The sequence below is a fragment of the Electrophorus electricus genome, chromosome 11 (assembly GCF_041902795.1).
Source record: "Electrophorus electricus isolate QZ-2024a chromosome 11, ASM4190279v1, whole genome shotgun sequence".
Taxonomy (NCBI): domain Eukaryota; kingdom Metazoa; phylum Chordata; class Actinopteri; order Gymnotiformes; family Gymnotidae; genus Electrophorus; species Electrophorus electricus.
In genome coordinates this window covers 26,212,501-26,238,889 of record NC_137507.1, presented here as the reverse complement: position 1 = coordinate 26,238,889, position 26,389 = coordinate 26,212,501, and the positions used below count along the sequence as shown (strand labels likewise).

The 26,389-nt window shown below is 45.1% G+C and overlaps 1 protein-coding gene and 1 long non-coding RNA gene across 3 annotated transcripts in view; one reads left to right on the top strand and one right to left on the bottom strand.

The window, feature by feature from the left end:
- Positions 1 to 510: 510 nt before the first annotated feature.
- Positions 511 to 6,268, top strand: LOC145659666 (uncharacterized). 2 transcript variants are annotated; one of them, XR_014125748.1, is made up of 3 exons: positions 511 to 850; positions 1,337 to 1,610; positions 5,706 to 6,268. It is a non-coding gene; the product is annotated as an uncharacterized LOC145659666 (long non-coding RNA). The 2 variants fall into 2 exon arrangements; XR_014125747.1 differs by lacking the exon at positions 5,706 to 6,268 and having other exon boundaries at positions 1,337 to 1,908.
- Positions 6,269 to 19,288: 13,020 nt separating this feature from the next.
- Positions 19,289 to 26,389, bottom strand: part of LOC113582871 (midnolin) — a 14,973-nt gene continuing 7,872 nt past the window's right edge. The window contains exons 4-7 of the mRNA XM_035527806.2: positions 24,815 to 25,171; positions 24,332 to 24,434; positions 23,870 to 24,157; positions 19,289 to 21,870 (exon numbers count right to left, since the gene is read on the bottom strand). Coding sequence (XP_035383699.1) covers positions 21,608 to 21,870; positions 23,870 to 24,157; positions 24,332 to 24,434; positions 24,815 to 25,171 — 1,011 coding nt within the window. The 3' untranslated portion in view covers positions 19,289 to 21,607. The remainder of the gene's footprint in view (positions 21,871 to 23,869; positions 24,158 to 24,331; positions 24,435 to 24,814; positions 25,172 to 26,389) is intronic.

The window sequence follows — 26,389 nt, the reverse complement described above, 5'->3', positions numbered from 1 at the left end:
TGTCCTTTTTTTGACATTGTGTCCAGTACCCATTTAATGACCTGTCTATAGCTAAAGACTTGTAAGATAAGTCTATTTTTTGGTGAAAATACAAAATAAAAGAATACTTTTATAAAAGGGTCAAAATATTTTTACATTTCAAACAACCTCAGCTGTAACCTCAACCATTTCACATCTGAAACAGAATTCTATCTCTTAAAATCCTTCTAATCTCTCTGTAAGAGTTCTCCATGGGAACATTTTATTACGATAAAGGTCCCAGTCTACTTTAGATAGACCCGACTTTGGTCGTTACTTATGTTTTAATATTGTCTATATTATCTTTCCTGTTAGTGCTCATATATCTTTCATCCCCTCATACAACTTTCTTCCCCTATATTTTTAAGCACCAATGACCTTTCAGGATGAACTCTAGCCCACAAGTGAACCGAGATGAACCTCGACCTGGCAGAGATTAATCGGGGATGACTGGGACACAGATTATGGTGGGGGTATAAATAGCCCCGTGAGTTGAGTGTGGTTCCATGCGACACCTCGCAGAACACGCGAGAGTGGGGACACTCGTGAATCACAATAATGAATGCTTGTCCATGCCTCACGCCGCACTGGCCCACCAGCGCGTGGAGGGGCAAGCAAGTGCTTGGAGAAAGGTCGTGAGAGAAGCGGAGGGACGAGTGGGCTTTTCCCAGTGTCAGGGATGAAACCGCAAGTGGTGATGAGTGGGCCCAGCCAGTGTGTGTGTGTGCGTGTGTCTGTATTTATTTGTTTTAATACATTTTCCAGGCAAAAATGTCCTGACTTGTGTATGAAAACCAGGGAACATTTTGAGTAAGCACCAAGTCCTAACAAGGTAAAGCTCCACACGCTTACCAAAGATATGTTTTAATGCATGGGCAAAAATATATAGTTTGTTCACTGAGGTGGTTATGATTAGACCTGAAACAAGCTAATTACATTTAGGTAGATACATACATAGATACATACATACATTATATATATATATTTATTAGGTAGACATATATTTTGAATACACAGCCTCACATCCGGACAAGGTATAAAAACAAATGGATGTGCGCCCAACAGGGTAAGTGTGTTTATGTTCATCAGATTTGAAAAAGTGTTTAATGAGCCTGTTTTGTTACACATGCGATATGTAAGAGGTTATACTTGGCTATGTGTGTGGAAAGTAAGTAGGAGAGTATGCTTGGCTATGTTTGTGTGGACAGTACATAAGAGTGTATGCTTGCCTGTGTGTGTGTGTGTGTGTGTGTGTGTGCCGTCTGAGCTTACTTTGGTTGAATTTTTACTCAGCATTGTTTTGTATTTTGTATTTTAGGAGGAAGAGAGCTGCCAGGGACAGGAAACATTTTCATCTGGCCCAGCCACCCCTCACTACCCACGCTGCTCTGCTTTTCCTTCCACAGCGCTGTTAGCTGGTGCTGGCTGGATCACCGTGCCTTCCACTGGCGGTGTGCAAGCCGCCAAGGAGCGCTGCTAGGCTCGTGTTCCTCACTCTCAGCCCTGAGGCGTGTGTCTGTGCAGACCAGGGTCTTTTCTGCTCCCTCACACCTGACGCTACTACATGTCAAAGCTTTTGTGAGTCAAATCAGGTGAGAGAGAAAGAAAGAGTGAGAGTAGGTACAATGCTAAACTACACACTTCATTAGTCAGGATGGACAGCTACCCAGTCCCACTGTCACCCGTTTCTTGTTATTTGAACAAAAATATTCGGTGCAGTGGTATGAGGACAAGGGGGAAGCGCAAAACCAGGCAGCCAGATTCAAGGCAGGTGACAGCGCTGAAACAAGGACTTCTGCCCAGTGGGGAAAGAATGCAGTAAATAGGTCAGAGAGAGAGAGAGAGAGAGAGAGAGAGAGAGAGAGAGAGAGAGAGAGAGAGAGAGAGAGAGAGAAATGTGCCTTCATAGAAGGACTCCTCCAGCACAATGGGCCAGAATCCCAGTTACTGATGCTCTACTGCACCAAATGCACATCCTTTCATAATCAAGAAGTTTCCAGTGTTGCAGGTCGTGACTGAGCCTCAGGTTTCCCACATTTGTTCACTTATATGAAAATATCTGCCCCCAGAGTGTGCGCAGTGACAGTATTTCTCCAGCAGGGGTCTCCCACCCATCAGTCAAAGGGCATCACCTCCCCCTCAGCTCTGCGGCTCTCTCGCTCTCTCTCTCTCTCGCACACACAAATCAACTCTGGCAACACATCTGACTCAGTGACTTCACAGTCCCATTGTAGCACTTTGAATAGCTATTGCCTATATATAGCACAAAGCAGCAGAAATAGCAGGCATTTGGGAGGTACGTGGCCCAAAAAAACAGCCACAGACTCAAGCCGTTGTGGCTCCTTCACTCTGTAGCTTCCACCATTATAACAAGCCATCATACCTTACCACGAGTACTCCTAACTAACCGTAATACTGCATACGCCGCTTTTTAAGCGGCTAAACATCTGGCTCCGTCAGGATCCCCCAACGTGTCTCTGATGAGCGCGTTTTGGCTTGGACGCGGAGCACCGCCTGGCTCTGGTGAGAGGCCGGCAGGGTGCAGGCCTCTCTCGGGGCATCGCCGCCCTTTTATCCCCATGCGTTCGCGATTCCAGTGCAGCCTGGTAGCCGCTGCCACTGACGGCTGCCTTGATTTCAAGGACGGTAGCGCGAATTGAAGGAATACTCCGGCATTTTCCACCGAATCTCCGTCGGCCTCGACTGTAGCTTTTCGTCCCGGGCAGTCATTTCGACGTGTGTTCTTTTACTTAGAAAATAAGGGCACGACACGATGACTCGAACCACACATATTAGGGTCAGGCGTTCATTACCATTTCAACACCTGACCGAAAGTGTGTTTGGAATCAGCCGGCTTTTCTCTTCCATTAACTGGGAAATAATTGTCCAAAATAATTGACTACACACTGCAGACACTGTGTATGAGCTGCAAGGCGCTGGAGTGCTCCTTTAGAGGTAATCAGTACGAGAGCATGGCGGTGTACGGTTGTTGTTATTATTATTGGTAGTAGTGGTAGGTGGAGGAGAAGTATTAGTAAGACTGTGGAAACATTTCCGCACGTTTTCGCTCATGACAGTGGACTTGGTCTTTGATCTAAACATCTTTTCAGTGCCACCGTGATCGCGTCTCATGTCTTCTGTGATAGCTGTTTCCAGAAAGCCGTGTGTGTTATCAGAACGGGACGTGAGAGAATAAGGCGGTCGAACAGGTTCCGGAGGGTATGTCTGCATGTGAAAAAGCCCCAGAGAGAGGTTTCATAAATGTGAGAGGCTTTCTTAAACAGTCCTGTGTCATCATGTAGAAGAGCATTACAATGTTAGGAAACGTATTTGCATAATGGACTGTACTGTAAGCAAAAAAAAAGCACGTTAAATTTCACAAAATTTCCTTGAAGATACTTGAAGATTCACATTGGTGCTTTTATCTAATACAGGTCAAGAAATCATCTTCATTCACATATTAAAATATATGTTTTCCATTTACATTGCATTGTGCTTGATCTATGTATATACACAGAGCTTTGTTATGCTTTTTAAAAACGTTCTAATTTGCAGTTTAGTGCGAACCTTTGTCAAGTGTTAAAATATGGTGTTTTCTGATTCAAGTGCAAATAGGAAATGAGGAAATAGCAGTGTGGGATATATCTATACTCTACAACAGCGTGCTATTTATTTGACTATTTTATGAGACGCACGTCTCCCATCAGTAGATTGTGACCCAAGCCCCAGAATAAGTGCCGCTAAGAGATGAATATCAACACAGTTATTTGCTGTGCACATTACTGCTCTGAGTATACCTGCGCGTTATGTGTGATTACCTCTAGCCTGCCTGTGTGCCGTGTGTGATAACCCATAGCGCGGTGACCTTTCTGCAGCATGACGACTGACACGGACGGACGACACAATGGCTGGTTGTGGTTTCTCTGTTAGGATAAGGTGACCCTTCAGGTGATCGGCAGGCCTATTGTGCAGAGCATCTGACGTGCTCCCCGCTCTGCACGCGTCGGTGGAGCAGAACCCATTCGGCTTGTAGCGAGGGTGAGATACCGATCGCTGCAGGTGATGTGGGCAGGGGTTGGGTTTGGGGTGGGGTGGGATTGGGGAGCAGGGTCGGAGTTTAGAATGGAGGTGGGGCGGATGCACCACAGATGGGTTTCCAGCAACGTCGCATGCAAACACTCTCAGTTTACAACGCGGTATGTGTTAATGTGTACACACACATACTAAATTCATGTTTCCAGATCCACACACAATTTTTAACTTGACCCTTTTAAACATATAAATCTTAATGAACACACACACTTTACAACACACACCACCCCACACATGTTCATAACTTCACCCAGTCGTCTTTAACAAGCTTTTAGGTAAAGAGAGGATCACGCACGTGTGGAACATGGTGAGTCACACTGGGTCATGCTGGGACCAATTCCAAACCAGCATCAAGCAGCAGAGCTTGGGTTTTCCACTCAGCCTGTTACTGCACAGACTGGGTGGTGCTCAGTTCCTTAGGGCCCTGCATTGTTTTCCTTCAGTAGCCCCAGGTTTCCCTTCCAGTCCTCTGGGACAAAAAAAACCCATCCACACTCTGGTCCTAACCCAGCACACCAAACTCTTCAACCATGTACTCAAGCACTGTGGAATTCTGAGTACCTGGTGAGAGTGCACCGGGAAAAGGAGTGGAATCACAACATGGACTGAGGCAGGCGAAATGTTTTTTGTTTCAAAGCAGTCTCCCGAAGCTTTCATGGGAACCTCGAGAGCTGGTTGTCACGGCGTGTTCTTGGGAGCACGTGAAAACACGAGGCAGAGGGATTCTCTCAGCAGAGGGGTGGGTAACCACTGGGCGTTTCTGAGCATGCTCGGGACTAGATGTGCAGCCTGAGCTCAGAGAGAGTGAGACACACCTGCTTGTAGCATCCACAATGTTCAGGGTGGATGAACGGAGCAGGAACATGTGAGGAATAAAGGCGGAGCGTGCATGTATGGGTGCTATGTGTAACAGTGTGCATGCCTGATTGTGTGTGTCTGTGTGTGTGTGTGGGATGTCCAGTGGAGTCAGAGAGAAGGAGGAAGCATCTCCTGTGTCCCATCACGCTTGGTGTGTCATAATGAAACATGGATGCTTGGACACACATGTCTACACGCACACACACACACATGTTTTTAGTTATGACTGTATGTGAGAAGGAGCGGGGAGAGGTGTGTGAGTGAGCAAGAGGTGTTTGTCAGTGAGAGTTGTTTTATGTTTGTATACACTGTATTTGTGTATGTGTGTTTGTATTTGCATGGAGAGAAACACGCAGAGAGAAAAGCAGGGGGAGGGAGTGAGAAAGGGAGAGAAATAGAATGAAAGGGTACAGTAATAGAGGGAGAAAGAGAGAGAGAGGCCGACTTCTCAAAATACCTTAGTGCCCATGTCCTGTTTTCTCAGAAAACATTTGCATGAAGCCAACGCACTTCGTGTAAAGGAAGAAGAGCAATGTCACTGAGCAAGGAAGTGTTACCTCTGACGGAGAGAGAGAGAGAGAGAGAGCATTGAATTTATGAGAGGTTGTTAAAAAAAACCTCAAACTTTGGGGTTGCAATCAGTGATCTTTAAACCCTGACTATATTGTCTTATTTACTTTGTTTTGAATGAATAGTCACAATAATTCCAGAACAATACTTTATCTGTTTGTCCCCAGATGCAGAAGACTTGAAAGAGTGCGGCAGCTTAAAAGAGCTGTAAAAATGTCAAAGCCATCAGCAATTGAACTATGAGGTTTTGCTGAGGCACTGAGGACAGGGAAGGAAAGATCAAGTGAAGGAGGTCGAAATTAAAGACACAAAGTTCTTTTGTCTCCAAAACTAATTCCATTCACTCCCATGCAGCTGAGTGTGTGTGTGTCAGTGTGATGATTAAGAGCTATGTGCCTAATAGGTAGGGCAAACAATATAAATCATTCTGTGATTAATAACACCAGCCAGAACTAGAAAGGTACACACACACAGACAGATACACACTGCACACACACCCTTACATTCACCCACACAATCGCACACCCTCATGCATTCACGACTGTAAACTAAGGACAGAGTCATTGGCGCTGGCACCAACTCTCACATGTTGGCTTTGAGTCATATGTCTGAGAACAAACACACACACACACACACACACACACACACACACACACACACACACACACACACACACACACACACACACAAACGTTGCCTATCTGCATTGCCCATTAGACTTACGCAGGATTTGGAGTACACCGTGAGTCCCACATCTTGGAAGAAAATAAACCCACTCTTCTTGTCTGCTTGTATGAGGACATCACTGCTTTTCACAAAGTGCTTCCTGTATGAACAGACTGCTCAGTTTCCATAGTTATCAGGTGCTACTAGTTACAAATAGCAAGGAGAAGTTAAAAATAAACCCATGAGCCCAGTCCAGCAGGCTCTCTGGAGGCTAGCAGGCTTAGAGTTAGCACTGAGCTGGGAACAGTCATCCATGCAGAAGATCCTGATTGCTTTGGATTGCTGTTAAACCAGCCCAGAAATGACACAAAACTTTCTCACTGGAACATTTTCAGCTGTTAGTTTAAAAGGGTTCATGGCTGTTGATTTGGAAAGGTCAGAGTTCAGAGCTCAAACACCCCACCCCAAGGTTTCTGGATCGGGTGCGACAGAATTCGGAGCCGGTGGATGTCCGTGCCCCTTGTAAACTCCGTGGCGTGCAGGCATGAACAAAGGACTGTAAATGAACAGAGGGCTTTAAATGGACAGAGGGCTTTAAATGGCGTGACACTACATTCCACCCTGCTCTGTGCACCCTTCCCCCCATCTGCACACTTAGACAACACAGCACGTTTGTCAGTCTGTGCATTTTTTGTAGAAATGCAACAGACACCGGAAAGGGGGGATTGGCAATAGAGTGTTAATAATAAAAACAAATGTTCCTCCTAATGAGTTTTAATTCTTTTTTTTCCCAGTATGTTTAATTATCATTAGCTGTGTAGAAATATTTGTTTCTCATGGTGCCCCAATACAGAACCTCAGTGAGGGGTGGGCTCCTTCTCTCTTTGTCTCTTGCTCTCTCTCTCTCTTTCTCTCTCCTTCTCTCTCTCTCTGTCGCTCTCTCTCTCTCTCGCATGCATAAATCACAGTAGTGGAAAGTGGTGCCACGAGTCTAGAAAATTAGGTTTACAAACAGCTCACTCAGCTCACTCAGATTATGTAACCTTGTGGCATGCACTGGTCAGTCTTCCCCTATACTGTGGGATTCCCAATAAAAGAAGGAGGAAATTAGATGGGGATTACATGGGGATTATAGCGATGTTAACTCAGAATAATACTTCAAAATTCTAATAATTCTACAGTGATTCTACAGTTCTACACTGTAATTCTACAGTGCCACATCTCCTGCATTCCTACACTGACAGCCATGTCAATAAATCTTTGCAAATGAAATGAGATGACAAAGATGAGTAGCGTGATTCTCTCTTCCTCTCTCTCTGTCCTTCTCCCACTTTTCTTTCATCACTTTGCCCTTGGTCTTTAATCCTTATTCAAAGTGCCTGTCCCCTGTTCTTTACATTTTCCCACACTCTATTTCCCCCCTTCTCTCTCTCTCTCTCTCTCTCTCTCTCTCTTTCTCTCTCTCACACACACACACCCATCCACTCTTTCCTCGTCTCTCTCTACTCCTACACTCTTTTACTCCTTGATGTAGTTCTACATTCCTGTCCTCCCACTCCAGAATCTCTCTGTCTCTTTCTCTCTTTCTTTCTTTTTTCTATCCCTTTTCTCTGTCTGAAATGACTGAACCTTAAGGTAGAGTACAAAGAGAAAAAGAGAGAGAGAGAGAGAGAGAGAGAGAGTGTGTGTGTGTGTGTGAAAGAGAAAGAGAGAGAGAGAGTGTGTGTGTGTGTGTGTGTGAAAGAGAAAGAGAGAGAGAGAGAGAGAGAGAGAGAGACCAGTTTCACTCTGACACCTTGCTCTTCTGGAACAATCAGTAAAAATAATCTCTCACTCCAGAACTGTGGAATGACATGTTGTTTACATCACAACCATGGAATGACAATGTTGTTTACATCACATCCGTAGAACGACATGTTGTTTACATCACACCCGTGGAATGACAATGTTGTTTACATCACATCTGTGGAATGATATATTGTTGTTTACATCACATCTGTGGAATGATAATGTTGTTTACATCACATCAGTGGAATGACAATGTTATTTACATCACATCCGTAGAATGACATGTTGTTTACATCACATCCGTGGAATGACATGTTGTTTACATCACATCCATGGAATGACAATGTTGTTTAAATCACTTCCGTAGAATGTCATGTTGTTTACATCACATCCGTGGAATGACAATGTTGTTTACATCACATCTGTAGAATGATGATGTTGTTTACATCACAACTGCACTTTTGAAGACTTTACAAATATAGTAGCTCCAAGATGCATGGATCACAGAAGAAGCAGGAACTGAAATCATCTTCGAAATGCCATGAATTTGCACCACACTATTTCTGGCTATTCTCTGCTGATCACTGCTATCCCTGACATTTACGATCAAAATGCTATTTTGAAAATGTTCAGCAGATAGTGAGCTATTTCTGACGTGTCTGGGGAATTGCGTGAACTGAGAAGCAGGAAATTGAAAATGTTTGAACAAGTCTCTGACAGCCCAGGCTATGTATGGGAATTTTGAGGTAGAACAATGGGGAATTTGAAATTGGAACTTGTATGTCACTGCTTTGCAATGCATGTGAATAGCATGTGTATATATGTTTGTCTGTGTGTGTCTATGAGACATCTGCTTGGAAACATCTCCACATGCCTGAAATTCCATACACTTAGATGACAGAAGGAAACATGCCACTGTATTTCTTTACAACGAAATCACTATTTGTTATAATATTCAGCTAGATGATAACTGCCATCCCATCCATAAAGCTTTTTTCATTGGTTCTTGGCTTTTGAGAAAAAAGCCTTCACATTTCTCATTCTTCCATTTGTTTGGGTAATATTTATGCTATGCTCATAAACCGTAGCATAATTCCGGTGGAGTCAGGGTAGCGGGTGCAGGGGGTAGCGCCACATTGGGTTCCGAGATACAGCTCCAGCTGGGTCCTTTCCATCAGGCTTCCGTTATGCGTCCACGTGCGTCACCAACTGGAAGACGCTGCCTAGAATGGGAAAGGGCCGCACTTCTGTCATTGGGAGACAGGGAATGTCTGGCAGAACTGAGAGGGGATTGACTCTGGGTGTACACTTACACACCCTCAAAAGGGGGACACCCTAACAAGATGTGGGGCAAGCTACTAAAATACAACATAAAAACCAAAAGCTGCATAACACAACTGACCAATTAGAGTTTTACTGGCCAAACTTGCCACCGGCCTGTGCTTTGTATCAGTGGGCTGTTGATGGCATCCTTTCCTTTGCTGATCTCGGCATCGCATTGCTGTTGTGCACAGAATCCTTTCTGCCCTTCCAAAATAAAAGGGCTAACCACTCAAAACTGTAAGTCATTTGAAATTTTGTCATTTTTGTCGCAAGAACTGAAAACGCACTGGGTCATTTTTAGACTAGTCTTAAATAGCGACCTGTTTAACTCGTTTGTGATCCAAGGACATGCCAAAATAATACAGATCGGTAGGAGCATCAGAAGTTGGACAGCTGGGTGTGTGAAGGGAGCAGAAACACCGGACTGGCCACCCTAGCTTTACTGGAATGGACCCCGGCACCTACATGTCGCCGCGAATGCTGGGTATTCCGCTCATGCAGAGTATTCGCTGTGACTGTAAACAGCCGGGGGCCATGTTTCCGCAAATGTGCGGGTACAGCGTGACACTTCAGATGCCCGTGAAGTCACTAAAACTTTTAAAGGACAAGTTGAGTCCCGTAGGAGGGCTTCCTAAAAGAGGCCGTCCTCGTAAAAAATAAAAAAAATAAAAAAATAAACGGCGAGGAGGAATGGCGTCATTAGCAGGGAATAGATTTGGGCCAGAAGCAGGGGCGAGACTACGATCCGGGCATTTGTGTTTATGTCAGGTTTGGTACATCGCAAGTGACGGAACACTGACGTCCAATTGTCATTATATGTTTCATGTTTGCCTTTGCTGTAAATCGCTTTGGATAAAGGCGTCCCTCATAGACCGCTGAGTACATCTACATTTTGCAGCTATGGAATACTTGATTAAAGTTTAGCCATCAGAGTTCAAAAAGTAAATGGGTCGTTTGATTTGTCAGTCATTATTCTGGACTAAGATTACCTGCGGTCCAGCAATCAGAGATAAAAGGGTTTTCTTAAAGGGTCTCTCTTTTAAAATAGCATACTGCGTGATAGTCCAATCTCTTTTTGCTTCGTGCTGTGTTGCTGTAATTAAAGGAACACAATCTGCAATTGAGGTTTGCCTCTATCAAAACACTGTCCCGGTTAGCCAAAGATCTTGTGAAATCAGGAGAGCTGTTCTTAATGTGGAACGGATTAACCCGTTTTCCTGAGACCTCGGATTTTCCGCATGCCATGAGACACTGAGCTGGACTCGAGCCGAACCTGGCTGCCGAGTAGGTCAGATTGAGGAGAGCCGGATTGAAAACAGATTCAGTCTTTTGAAGAAGTTCCCCATTCCAGCTCCTTTCTGACCCCATAACTTCAGAGATGTACGGCTAGGACGGTGTGCGTGTTTGGAGATGAGGAGAGGGCGAGGTTTTCACTGGAAAATGTTAATGGTTTTGTAATAGTGTGTGCTTATATGTTTTAATGATGTTTAATAATAAAGGGATGCTATGATCTTAATACAGATTAACTGGGTCATGTTTTAATTTAAGATCTTAACTCTGATGTTTAACTAGTATCTGAAACTTTGTATTTGCAGTTCATTGTCAGTTTAAGATAAAAAAAAAGACTTTTTTTTAATCTTAAAATTTGAATTTAACTCTCAACACTATTAACACCTGGTATGTAGCAAAGCCAGCTAAACTAAGATTTTGCTTTGCAAAGCAAAATCTAAAACACTAAAACTTTACCCGGTGAACCCTTTAGAATAATTTGATTTATTTAGAATTCTTCACATTTTGTGAACGTTCTGGAATTATCTGATAAAATTTGGGATTCTTTATCATTTATGAAGATTTTTCAAGTATTTGAATTATTCTGGATTCTTTGTACTTTGTGAACTATTTCAAATAATTTGAATTGCCTAACAAATAATTGTGAAGCCTTTGAAATGATCCAATGATCTTTTTTTTTTTTTTAAAAAGCACAAGTATTATTTTAAAGTAAATATAATCTACTTTGTAATGATGCCTTGAAAGGAGACATGAGTCAGGTGTCACAATCAGCCCCGATGTGGTTTTGAGTTAATGGAAAATAAAGATTAATTTATGTCAAAGGCCAGAGATGCTAGATGCACACTTGACTCCTAATGATTGAGTACAGTCTTCTCAACCACACTCAGTGCTAACAGGTGTACACAACCAAGCATACAGCCATGTGGAACCAATCTCCACAGACAAACACTGCCAGTCCAATGGGCCATAGTGAAGAGTACAGTAGCTTTAACCATGACGTTGTCATAGGATGCACCTTTCCAAGTCAGTTCACTCTGCTCTGTTAAATCTGCCCCAGTAAACTGCATTATTATGCTGAGATACGAACATGTAGGAGCAGTAGCTTGGCTACAAAATGGTGGACCACACAAATTCGCAGAGCAGGGAACACCACGCCAAGTATTGGCTGGAGCGGTGTGAGGCACGCTGCCGCTGGACTCTGGAGCAGTGGAAATGTGTTCTGTGGGGTGATGAATCACACTTCACTATCTGGGTGTCTGATGAAAGAATCCAGCTTTGGCAGAATGGTAGGAGAAAACTACTTACCGGAATATAGTGGCAACAGTGCAGTTTGGTGGAGAGAGAATTCCCTGGGGCTGGTTTTCAGGGTTTGGGGCTATATTCACTGAAGGGAAATGTTAATGCTACATTATACAAAGGCATTTTAGTCATGCTTTGAGTTCTGAATGTTGTGACAATAGTTGATGTTACAGCAGGGGTCTAAAAAATCTGGCTGCACCGAGTCCTAACCTCATATTTGGGATGAATTAGAATGTAATGTAGACTGTGAGTCAAGCCTTTTTGTCCAACATCAGGGTCTGAATTCCTAAAGACACATTGCAAAATCTGGTGGAAAGTCTTCCCAGAAGAGTGGAGGCTGTTATATCAACAAAGGAGGATTAGGACTTAACAAAGGGATGGCATGAACAACAAACTTAGGAAGGTATGATGATCAGGTGTCCATATACTTTTGACTGTGTAGTGCAGTTCCCAAAGGTCTCAAAAACTGTATACTTTGTTTCCTTCATAGCAATCTATGTGAATAGAAAATTGCACCAAAAGAGTTAAATATCGAATTCATTTTTTTATTTAATTGATTTCAGGAAAGTGCTCTAGATTTTGAACTAATGTTGGACTAGCTAAGCCCACATCTGGGAGCATCTTTACACAGTAATATTTTCACACACAAAAAATTACAGTAATTAGAGAGTCTCTGTTCACACTTTCACAGTCTATATCACAGGTCTCACTCATATTTTGGTTTCATTTTGATTCATAAAGTTGAAAACTCCACATGTTCTTCAGACATTTAGATTTGAATGTAGGAAAATACATTTAATTGCAAAAATACAATCCATTGTGAAAATACAATCCACTGTGTTTTGCTACAATTAGTAACCATAGATTGTTTATAATGACATCAAGTCATGATAGCAGAATATGACAGCGAATATCTACAAAGTTTTTTATGCAGCCTTCCTGTGTGCTGGTGAGTGTGTATCCTGATGACACTTTGTGTAAGAACAGCAGAACAATACTGTGGAAAAGAAGCCAAGGTGCAAGAAGTGACAGGCATTTTAAGATCTGGGATCAGCAGTTTTTGTTTTTGTTTTTTAATAAAAAGCTGTGGCAACGGGCCCTTACATGCACAACCACACAACCACACACACAATCGCGTAAATGCACGCAGCCGGCGCCCGCTTGAAACACGTTGCTACGGCAACTGCCCACTCAGGCCTACGCACGCACCACCCACATGCGGTCAAGAATCAGATGCTATTTTGTCTCTGTGTGTTTGTGTACGCACACTTAGGTGTGCGTCTGCTTGTGTGTTTGCTTCAGCATAGATTTCAAGTCTGTGAAAGCAGGGCCGTGTTTTCAAGCGACCGTCGGCTTTCACTGGACAGACAATGCACAGGTTCTGACACGAAAACGCCAGCAGAGCGTGTGAGGCTCAGCGGACCTTCACTTCAGTCCATGTAAGCTTTGACTCAGGGTAACCACAGCAAGACGGAACAGGATTTCCAAAAGTAGGAAGATGCAAGGTCTTACGTAAGAGTTTATTATTCGTGATTTCATAATAGTGAAAATAATTTGTGAAAGATGCAGCATAGCTGTGATATCAGAAGTGACCTAAGTAAGTTTTACGAACGTCCGTGTTTGTTTAAAATTCTAGAATCACACCGAGTGACAGGGAGGCTTGGGAACAATGCTATTAAAACCATTTTGGGCCTGGTGTATTTCATTTGTTGATTACATCCCGTAATCTGATTGCATTTTGTCTGTGAAGAAGCAGAGTGCGTTTAGAACATCATAGTAAACCTTGGGTTCTTCTGTAGGGATACATGGAAATGCAATTGGATTGTTACTTAATTAGAAGAAGTTCCTTCGAGTATTGTAATTGGTTTTGTTCTCTGTGTTTGTTCTTAGTTTTGGATGAGTTTTAATGTGGATGCAGACCCACTGACTAACTTGACAGTCTGCTACATGGATTTGTGCTTGGTTTGCTAAATTTTGTATAAATAAAATTCACTTTAATTCAATGTAATCCTCCACATTTGTCTGATATGCACACACTTGGTTAAAAAAACAACCACTTGAAAACAGATTCCCCATAGTGCAGCAGTGCACTTGCTGTTTTCTGAGGCTTCTCCAGCATCCTGCTTGAGTGTGGAGAGAGAGAGGGGCCAAGCACACTGACTAAAATCGCCCTCAGAAATGAATGAAGGCTGAGCGATCTCTCCTCTATAGACAGTTCCTCCACTAATAAAACACCCACACAGGCCTACTTACCAGACACACAGGGAGAGTAAAACAGAGACTAACAGCAAGATGGAAGAGAGTGAGAGAGAGAGAGAGAGAGAGAGAGAGAGAGAGAAAAGAGAGCAAAATGTAAAATGAAAGAAGCAAATAACACTGAACTCTAAAAATAAAGTAACCTTTGGGAAATAAAAAGACAACAGCTGGTGGGATGTTTAAAATAGAGTGAATAACAAAGGCTCGAATAAGTGTGTGCAGTGTTTTCCCCAGCTTTTACGAAGCTATTTCAGATGAGTTGCTAAGCAACTTCAAGTGATGCCCATAGCCTTCAGAACACATGATTGTGTCAAGAGCTCTACCCAGAAAAGTCACTTAATCCGTCCACATGCACACATACACTTTCCCTCACTCTCTCTCTCTCACACACACACACACCCACACCCACACCCACACACACAAACACATGCACACACCACTTTTAAGTTATGTTTTTCATCTAAAACAAACAAGCTGCTCTCTCTCTCTCTCTCTCTCTCTCTCTCTCTCTCTCACACACACACACACACACACACCTTTTAAAGTTCCTGTTTAAATGGTACCCTGCACCACTGGGACGACACATTATAAAGCAGAGGTCAAAGGTCAGGCCTGGCTGCAGTCTTTTCATGTGTGATAAATAATGGTGTGCTGGTGCAAAAGGGGGCAGGAGAAGGTCAACACACTTTGTGTGTGTGTGTGTGTGTGTGTGTGTGTGTGTGTGTGTGTGTGTGTGTGTGTGTGTGTGTGTGTGTGAGCGAGAGAGAGAGAGAGAGAGAGAAAGAGAGACAGACAAACAATGTGGGTCGAGATCCATGTTGGGACGTATTGGTGATGTATTGCATTGGTCAATAATGACTTCCATTACTCGCTGAGCATTGAAGACACACTAATCGTTCACAAAGGCTTGAGGGATTCTCCTGTTCAATTGATGTCTGGCACTAAGAGCCCTGCAACACTTCAGTGCAGCTAACAGGACCATCACACAAATCAAATCAAATAAAATTTATTTATATAGCACTTTTTACAACAGATGTTGTCACAGAGCAGCTTTACAAATGTCCAAGTCCAATCCCCCAGTGAGCAAACCAAGGGCGACAGTGGCAAGGAAAAACTCCCTAAAGCATGAGGAAGAAACCTTGAGAGGAACCAAGACCCAAAGGGGGGCCCATCCTCCTCTGGCCAACAACAGTCACCAAAGTAGTAACAATTTTAATAGAGAAATAAATAAATAATAATAAAATGAAAAAATAAGCAATTAATGTCTAGTCTGGTTTTCTAGAGGTCCTAGTCTTGTCCCAATGGTGCGCATGTGTCCGAAACCCATCCCGCAAGAGAACGTCCATCAAGGGCAACGGAGAAGTAGTTGGCTGGGTGTGTGGAGGTGTGGTGGGCTACAGCAGGGCACCTCAGGGGGTGGTGGGAGTAGCCAAGGCTCAGTAACATGTAACTCAGTGACATCATGACATCAGGGGTAGGTGTAGGTATACCTCAGCAGAAAGAGGGAATAGATTATTAGGCATGTCCAGGCGCGAGGGTGTGTAAATTATGGAACTGTAACGTGCAAAGATGGACTCCGGCACCCTGGAAACCCTTGTCATCCATTTCCAGTGTAACAGATGCAATGGTGTAAATGATTTCCAGAGAGCTTCTGCTCTTATTTCAAACGCTTACTTGATTTCCTTTCAGAGATGTTCTAATGAAATGCCCCTTCACACAGGGTGAGATTGGCATGTCCTTACGTGAACAGGTCAGGTCCCTCCATGCTCTCTCCCTCATCAGGAAGTCAACTATCTCAGACCTCCATCCCAGGAAATAATTACAGGGATCATGTTACAAATCCAGTTCTTTGGATGAACGCATTTTTAAAAATTTAGGAATCGCTGCATTTTTTGGCAGTGTACTTCAAATACATATTTCTCGGTTTAGATTCATGAGAGCGTTGAGATAAATCAGTATGATGATTAGTGGAAGCGTTTTTTTTTAAAGGCACTTATTTTGTCCTGAAAATGCTTTAGTGACGCTGGAGGAATTTCTCCATTCTGTGTATTTCCTCATGTGTGGAGAAAAGCCCTGGTGTCCTAACAGAGAAGACCCTGCCTGTCAGCAAGACAGGATCTGCTGCTTCGAGTGGGAAACGGTCACTTCCTGCACCCCATCATCTCCCTCAACTTCCCCTCTACTATCAGGCCATACATCATTTCAGGAAGTTGGGTAAGACGGGGGGATGTGTCTGCGTCTCTCTGGGTCACTGAGCGAGTCTAATCTACCTCAAATGACATCAACAGGAAGGCACTGACTGGCCAGAGCCATTGCTTTTCATCACATCCTGTTCAGTGACGCCAGCAGTGCTTGCTTCCTGGGGGGGCTGGGTGCTTGGTTTCAGTGTCAGTGAGGGAAGGGTGTGTGTGTGTGTGTGTGTGTGTGTGTGTGTGTGTGTGTGTGTTTTGAGACCTTACAATTATTGATCATCATATTGATGAACAGATGTAACAGAGAAGAGCTTTTTATAAACTGATCATATGAACGTGTTATGGATTTAATTACTGATGCAGAGATAGATTTGATCACACACACACACACACACAGAGGGAGAGAGAGAGAGAGAGCAAAGCTTCAATGTATCACTTCAAAAGAGGTGGGACTTGGCAGAACTAAACATAGTACAGGAAACTACAGCAGAGCCAAAGTCTGATTGCTAAAATATACACTGTATATCTATGGGAGCCAGCAGTGCGAGTTTAGAGAGGGAGGGACACCTGAGAGAGAGAGCTGGAGTCAATGTACAGTTTTCCTACAGTTAAAAGCAAAGTTCATTCCGCATCAGTGTGCAGCTAGCCTCATTGCTGGGATCAGCCAGTCATGCATTTCGGAATGATGATGGAGGCAATAACAGAATGCGGGTCGTGCCATTCAGCCTGGAGCTCATCTCACACACACACACACACACATCAATATGTAATATCAACCTAATGCTGATGTGACCCATATTGATCAAAGAGGGCAGGCTGAGAGCACTAAGCTCCCCCTCCCCCCAGCCAGCTGCCTGGGCTGCCCCAGGTCATGTGGTTATCCAGAGGATCAGAAGGAACCAGACCACAGGGACAGACCCAGCTGTCTGTAGCACGGTGCCGACGCACCGCTTTTTTAAGGGCACCCAAGGTAGAATGCTGGTAAAATATATCCAAGGATACGTGTAGTTCGAGCAGAAGGATTTATAGCTCTGAATGTGCGAAGCGCATCACTTATATCCAAATAAACAAGTTAGAAAAAAGGGTAATTATACAGCAGAATCCCCAAACTCTTTGTGGCTCATTAACATCCACTGATAAGCTGCACAGGAAATTGTCTCTTAAGCCCACGACACGAGCTCAGCTCACTGCGACGAGTTCAGTCTGACTGCTGCACAGCTAAACTGCTTCGTTAGACTCAGACTGCACTGGCTGGGCATATAAAACCAGGAGGGTGGATTATAAAGAGGTAACGGCTTCACTCGCCGGCCCGCAACAAACATGTCTGCGACGTATGGTAAGCCGTTAGTGTTCTCAGCAAATGCGGCCATTATGAAGCACATCGTGAGCTCGTGATCGCGAGGACATCTCCCAGGAGACCTGAACTACATGGACCACACCCCCAGTCACTCCTCACGACCAGCGTCTTAACCGGAGATGCAGAGTGCTTTTCAGAAAGCTTTGAACATGGACTTCGGCAAGTGGAGATCTGGTGGATCTACACCAGAGTGGAGATCACTAAGGGAACTGGAGTACAAACTTGCTGAAAAATATAAAGAAGAAAAGAGCCTAGTCTCCAAACAGTAATTTTAGGCATGCTGCAGTTGATAACCTACTGATAAGAGCAGAACATCACACAATACTACCTTTAACCTGACTGAAGGTCAATTTTTCATTTTGGATAGATCACTGAAAGGTTCTGTGCATGTTTCTGTGTGTTGCCTAATTCCATTTTCAAATTCAAATCCAAATTCAAACCACATTCCAAACCTTTCCTTGGGTCTAACTGCTAGCCCTGTCTCTGAGTGACTGCTGGCTGAATCGTTGGGTATGCCAGAGTCATCCATGGCTGGGAGTCCAAAACAGCAGAGTTGGCCTTGCTCCCTGGGTGGTTTGGATGGCTCCTATTTCCATTCCCCAACATGGTGCTAACCAATCCAGCTGTCTGCCTGCTGGTAATAGTTAAGAGGTGGAGAGGGTGGTTGGTGCTCTCCAATGTGTGTGTGTGTGTGTGTGTGTATAAATATAATTTTCTTGCTTATATTCACAGAAAATATGATTTTTTGGCTGATGTTTACTTGTTATTCTGCTTCTTTCTAATGTTGTAGTTTTAAATTATGACAAGACAGTTCTGCTCCTTCTACTGTCTTCTGGTCCTTGTTGTTAGTTAAGAACTTTCAAAGTTAGCCAGCTTACTCTACTCTCAAGTTCTTTGGGTGAATACATTAACCATGTTAATATTAAGTTTGTTTATTTTTTAATAAAAATAAATGTATTTTATAAGGCGATAATGAAGCTTTGTAGAAAAAATGTTTCACATTGTTTATCATTCCTCTTTTGACAGGCACAGTATTTAGATATCGTACCTACACAAAGCCACCAGCAGCCATGGAGATGACTAAACCGACAACTGACAAACACACACCTGCATGTGTGCGAATTATATCAACGGCAAAAGCACACACCTGTGTGTACATATGTGCACATGTAAGTAATGAAGCTATTCAAGTGCTGACATTTTTACACAACTTCTAACTAAAACTAAAAAGTGTCTACTATAAAATGTCCTTGGGTTTGAGAAACACACTATATAAATGTAACTAATAATACTAATATTATGTAATGTAACTAATAATACTAATAATTCTACTACTACCACCTCTGCTACTACTACCCTGAAGAAAAGTGTTATATTATCAATTCAACCAACATTAAAAATATTATTCAATTGTTTTATTAGATACTGCTCAAGTTAATCATCTACAACTTCTTTGAACCTCAGTCAACTAAAAAGAACAAAAGATGAATTTGAATACACTAATATTTCAAGTAATAAAGGGGTGAAATCATTTTGCACTACCACGTCACTCAGGGAGGAAAACACATGAGACTACATCTCCATTATCTTTCCAATTTATTACCTAAAAAGAAAAAAAAAAAAAGATCTACAGCAAGCCACACTGAATGTATTGCTTATGAACAAAAAAATAAAAATAAAATTAATTCGGCTGTTCCTCTTGTTCTTATTCTATTTTTACAATCCCAGGTTTCATCTTTTTTTTTTGTTGTTGTTGAAAAAAATACACAAAAAAGGGAAAAAGAACACACAAGTAGAAGAAAGCAAATGTCAGATACCGTTTTTTCACAGTTACTAGATCGGCATTATAAATTAAACCAGTTATAAAAGTGTGCTACACTGGCCCAGCGTGAGGCTCATCTCAGACTCCTGCCATTCTGAGGTCACAAGACAGTACAGGCGACAGAAAGCGTAGCGCAAACAGAAATTGGTATCACACCATCACCCACTTTAAAAAGCAATGTCCTCTACAAAAATGCATACAGTTCCTCATTAACTACTCATATAATCAATTCAACCTCTTTCAAATAAATTACATCGCATTCCATGCATACAGGTAATTATGTTTCGGGAGCTGGGTCCTGAAACAGAAGTGCTCGTGGAAACGTGTCATGAATATTTCGATAAGGTTCGATTCTGCCTCTTCTTAAATATTGCATGCGTGTGTATGTGCATGTGCGCACATACACACGAACGCATTTGTTACTTTTTGTTAGATTATGAAGAGTCAAGCTTCGAGTTATATTTTTGAAAATACAAGCGTGACAGGAGACGATAGCTCAGAAACGTGGGACAAATGGTATATCGTGAGCTTACACAAAAAAAGAGCATTTAATTTGATCCTCTCGGTGGAAAAGGGCGACTGCTACGACACGGAGGCCTTTTGCTCGCTTTAGCCGCCGCTGGAACAGCGCTCCTCCGGGCGACGGCTTGGACATGACAAACAAAGGAAAACAAGCAGAGGCGAAACAAAACCAAAGCAATTAAAGGACCCACAGGAAGTTCCCAGTGCCTGCACCCTTCTCCACTGCAAATGCGGGTAAGGCCACGGCGTACGAGGTCCGTCCCGTCCCCAACGTGTCGTCCACTGGTCACGTTGAGCCACGCAAGCGTTCCGAGAGCGATGGGCTTCGTTAATCAGCAGGCCAAGGCTTTAGCTCAGTGGCCTCACAGAGTGGAATGCTAGACAGAAAGTTGGCACGAATCCTTCTAAAACCACGTGGACGTTGCTTCAAACCAAATGTAAAAGGGAGTTAAAGGTGATCAGACCAACCTGACATAAAAGTAGTAGACATGTGGTGCATTTCTGCAGAATTACCGATGAGATGAATGACCAGACAAGACCCCGAATCTTTGTATATTGTCCTTTGTAACATCATTTGTAGCAGCAAATAAAATACTCAGATGTGTTATCTGACGCTTCAGTACAGCACAAGGTAAACAGAGGCACTGTATGTCACCTTAATACTTTAACCAGCAGATACAGTTCACGACATGTGCACACAATTTTGGAAAAGTGTAGAATATATGGTGGCTCCACTTATAAATTAAACACGCAAGGAAAAGTGCCTTTATGTAATAAACACTCGTTTAGTTTGGCATCACGATGACATGCCAAGTTTCAACCAGGCAAGAATGATTTGTTGCAGCTTTTCAACCGAGCTCAGGATTGAAGAAAGGAAAAAAAAACCTTAATGCTCACATGTCAAGAAAAAAAAACGTGTGCAAAATGTTAGAAACCAGAGACGAAAAACCTGAATTCTTTGCTTTGTAATGCTACATGACGCAATTTGTAATGACAACATCAACCAAAACTACCACCATGTTGAGAAGGTCACGTGAGCAGAATGTGAAAATTTCAATGCCCAATAGGGGAGTATAGGGTCCTGAAAGCATGGGATCACTTGTAAACCAAGTTCGACTGAATTCACCAGGACTCAGAAAGGATCCTGACTGTCCACAGTCCCAGGAGTCCGTCCAGGAGCTGAACAGGAGTTCTCTTCCTGAGGCAGTCCAGGCATCTTGTGTTTCTTGGGTGTCTGGACCTGATGTCCCATCACCACTGTCTTTTCTGTGTTCTGCCATGTCACCAATATGTAGACAAATTGTCTTGCTCTTCCAGCCTGTGCTCTCTCTCTCTCTCTCTCTCTCTCTCTCTCTCTCTCTCTCTCTCTCTCTCTCTCTCTCTCTCTCTCTCTCTCTCTCTCTCTCTCTCTCTCTCTCTCTCTCTCTCTCTCTCTCTCTCTCTCTCTCTCTCTCTCTCTCTCTCTCTCTCTCTCTCTCTCTCCTCCCTCTCTCTCTCTCCTCTCTCTCTCTCTCTCGGGGAGGGAAGGGGTGTGTGGCTTCCATACCCTGCCCCTCACGCCACAGCGAACTCGGAGCCCACGTCGGCTGGGACGTCGGCCTGCCAGACTGCCTCGTCGTAGTCGAGGTCCAGCGAGCCGTCACTGGATAGGCTGCTGGCACTGCGGCTGCGGGCGGCCTTGCGCGCCGCCAGCCAGGGGTACGGGCTGCGAGGCTCGCGCCGCGCCCGTCGCCGCAAGCGCCGCTGCCTCAGGAGCAGCTGCAGACGCTCCACCTTACAGCGTGTCGCCCGGTTCTCCGTCTGCCGGGAGGGCTCGCCTGGGGGGGGGGGGAGAAAGAGAGAGCGCTTTCATTATTGTGAAATATTCTTTCCCAACCATTACATTTGTCTGTGTTGTTGTCAGTAACTCTCTTAGTGTGGCGCTAATCACACGACAAACATGTAACACATTCCTAACACACTAGGAATTAGGAAGACCTTTACACTCATTGAATCAGTCATTGAGGTAAATGTGCTTATTTAGTTCTTTAAAATAACCACGATTGCCCTTCGTGCGATTCTGCAGGTATGGATGACGTTACAGAGGAAATATCATGTAATGTAAAACTGGACGTGTGTGGTTATGCAGATACTGATCAGACCCAAACCTTGCCTGGTTTTTCCAGTCTGCTCACAGTTGGCGGAGTTTAGGTCTGAGGGAATCACCGGTGCTTTCGGTTTCACTAGCATTATTAAACCATCACAAGTATGCATGCCAAAAACTTCGCCCTTGCCCAAACACACATACACACACACACACACACATAGTCCGGCCAGCGGTGTGATAGGATGGCAGACCCCCACTGGCCGGGGTCCGAGACATGGTGGAGGGAGGTGAAGGGGGATGTAAGAGGGCTGTTCTTTCCACATATGTGCGGTTGGGCTAGCCTCATGCCTCATGCCTCATGCCTCATGCCTCATGCCTCATTTACACTCCTTCAGCATGTTTCCACTGCCCGAGTGCGTGCGCGCGCACACACACACACACACACACACACACACACACACACACACACGCACGCACACGCACGCACACGCACGCACACGCACGCACACGCACGCACACGCACACACACACACACAGCATGCATGCGCACGCCCTGGCCCAGATGCCAGGCTCCAGCTGGCTCCTGGGAGCTAGAACACACAGCTATTATGATCCAGGGCCTGAATATCACACGCTTGTTCTTGGAAATGCACAGGCTAAGGTGTGTGCCTTGTGTGTGTGTGTCTGTGTGTGTGTGTGTGTGAGAGAGAGGAACAGATTAATGTTCACCAGTATGGCTGTTATCATTTGAGATTAGGCACCGAGATTTATCTTAGGACAGAGTTCATGAGCCATTCCTGGACAGTTTTGAGGTCGGCTAGATTTTTGCGTGTGTGTGTGTGTGTGTGTGTGTGTTTTGCAAGCGATGTGCATGTGTGTACGTGTGTGCGTGTAACCTGCTAAAGGATGAATAAGTGGTGTAAACTTAGCAAGGCCCTGATTCAAGATCATTCTTCCCCTCCCCTTTAACTGCTGTCAGTGTGTGTGTGTGCACACATGTGACTGAGCGCTAGAGTCAAAAGCTTCGCTTTAGTACCGGAGTCTGAGGTTAAACGCATCGCTCACCTCAGAGTCAGCGGAGCACAGCCAAAAACGCTTGAGGAATGAAGCTGCAGTTATGTGCTCTTCTCTTTTCTGTCAACGCCTCCACAATACACACTCTATCTGCTACGTGTGTGTGTGTGTGTGTGTGTGTGTGTGTGTGTGTGTGTGTGTGTGCGTTCAAGCCTGCACGTGCGTGCACGTGTGTAGATGGCTCCATATAAAGACAAAAACACGGTGTCATGGAAAATGTACATGCTTCACAGATGAGGTTAGAGATCTGGAGCAGAATGGTGGAAACACAGGGGTAGTCTGGGTTGGGGGGGTTTAGCCTGGGGGAGGTTTAGTGGGGGTGCTTGCCTGACGTAGAACTGCTTGAAAGGGCTGTGTAATATGGAATATGCAGAGGAACACAGACAGAGAGCAATCAACTCATTAACAACGTGGGTAGTGCATAAAGAGCAAAACGACACCCCTTACTGCTCACATGCAGCTACACACACACCCCAAGAGCACAAAACACTATTGGGCATTAGGGAACCCCATGCATAATGGTTGTCTGTGTGTGGGCACATCTGTGTGTATCTGCTCTGCATGCGTTGTCTGTGTGTGTGTGTGTATGTGTGTGTGTGTATGTGTGTGTGGGTGCGGGCAGCTTGCCATCAGTCTGACCGCTAGCTCTGGCTCACCATTGGTCCTGATTGGCCGGCCATGACAGACGGGTGGCCTGTCAGAAGTGGGTGAGGATGATGTCGGCGAGGGTGGGGCTGATGGGAGTTCAGCGGTCGCAGGCGAGGTGGGCGGCGACACCTGGGGGGAGGCGGGGCTCTGGGTGTGACAGCGGAGCTGGGTGAGCGCTGGCGGCGCGCCCTGGTAGTGACGTGTGGCACTCAGGAGATCGTTCAGGATCTGCAGGATGGTGCTGACGTCACGGCGTGGGCGGCCATCGCTGTCTTGGCAGTTGGGGTGCAAAGTGCCTGCAGGAGCGAGAGGTGGAGGCGGAGACCGCGACAGTGGGCGGAGACGAGAGTACAGAGAAAAAGGACACTGTGATTTTTTATTATGACCAAGAAAATGAGATTGTTAATTATGCATTATTGCTTTGTTAATATTCATGTCCAGACTGGGAGGGTTGGGAGGCCAAGTGCTACCTGAGAAGGTTCCTGAGAAGACCCCAGGGGCATGGTTAACAAAGCTCTCAATCACGGCTCCTGGTTTACGACTGGGCCAGGAGCTCGGGGTCCCGCACTCGCCCTGAGAGAAACACACACACACACACACACACACACACACACACACACACATATATATTAGAACCACACTCATCTTCACCCAAAGGCTAAACGTGCAGCGCTTTCTGCTGACGAACACGAGGCTGCAAGAGCTGTGGGAAAGCGTCGCCATAGCGACAAAGTAAGAGTGACCTGTGATTTGTGTTCGGTCCCGTCAATAACTTAACAGATAATGTTCCATCTTAGCACTCGTTAAAAATGAACCACATTAATTAAAGACCACCCACGTTTTTCCCAGCTCAAAGACAGTTTGTACAACGGGACATATGGATAAGTAATACCCTGACACAGACTGGGTCATTTCCCAGCATGCAGTGTGTGAGTTGACCCGTCGGCTGTTACCTGTTGGTAGGACGTGGCCGCTCCAGCAGTGGGGCTGTGAGTACCTGTGGGCAGGTGACTCTGATGGGCGGAGCCTGGGGAAAGGACAGGACTGGAGGAGGGTGAGAGGTGTGGGGGGTGAGAGTGGGATCCAGGTGCCACCCTCTGACTGCCGTGGGCGACGGCCGGGATGTAGGCGTGTCCAGCACCGCCCCCGCAGGTCCCCGTGGACGTCCCGGCCACACTGGCAGGACCACGAGCGGCCGCCTGCTGCCCGGCCGAGCTCTGCGCCGCCAGCTGCAACTGCACGAACATCATGTGGTCGCCCACGCGCAGGGCAAGGGTCAGCGGGGAGCGGCCTGACAGGAAGTCGCTGACCTGGGAAGGAGGAAGAGAGGGGACACGAGTGTCAGCGCGACTCCTTCCATCCCGGTGCGGGGCTCCGACTGTGACGTCGCTGGGAAACATCCTGCTTGCTTATTTCCCAAGCCGTATCGGAAAGGAAACGCCCAAGAAGAGGTTCGGGTGGAGCCGAGGGGATTGCCTCTCTCCGCAAAACCCGCTCGACCGGACAGACGCTGCCCCACGGAAACGGCTGTCCACGTCAACCCCTCCCCACGCCACTCTGTCTCTGCTTTGGCTTACTGACCACCAGACCTTAAATGCCCCCTTGGAAGAGAAACCTTCTCCCTTCTCCAGACTCCCTGTCCTGATGGGCCCCCACCTTCCCACCCCTCGATCTCGGCCCCCGCGGAGCGGGAGCCAGCCAGCTTTGACGCCAGCGAATCACAAACCACAGCGGTGAAGTCAGTGCTGGCTCACTGACGGCCCCTGGCAAGAAACATCAAAGGCACGCCCCTCCGCTGTGGCACAGAGCGCTGGAACGCTGGGCATGCTGCAAGGAAAGACTCGCTGCAGCTCGGAGGGCCTTGGAATGAGTCACGCACTCGAGAGGGAAGAAGCCCAGCGCACAGCTGGAGTGAGTGCTGGTAGGAGTTTGAGAATAGGGATATGAGAATCCCCTTAAACGAAACCGAAGATACTACACGTAGAAAGACAGAAGATATGATGACAATCTGCTATCATCTGCTGTTTCAAAAGTAAGTAGTTTGATGACTGCAGATAACCATGTGCACAAGGTTTGTAAAAACCATTTATGATTATGAGTTTATGTACACTGATGATGTGCAAAACGTATTACTTTTGGCATGAATATGGAACATTTTTCATATACAGCCCCTTTCGCTCTGTATCTTATATCACATGAATATTTAGCACATCACAAATATGTTTTCTTAATATTACACTGCATGACTCTGTACTTACCACGATGCCATTTATAGAGACATTATAATTTTAGCACCAAATGTATATTAATTATGACGTGTGATTTTTTTCGACCTGCTGCCTGTGAAGTGGGGCACGTGAGCTTTGATGTCTCGTGTTTGAGCTGTGACGCCAGAGTGGCACACCCTAGGCGTTTCCGTGGAAGCCTTCCTCTGAGATGTGAGACGTAGGCCCCACACAACCACAAACCAAACACACACACACACAGACACACACAGAGACACAGACACACACACACATGCACAAGTA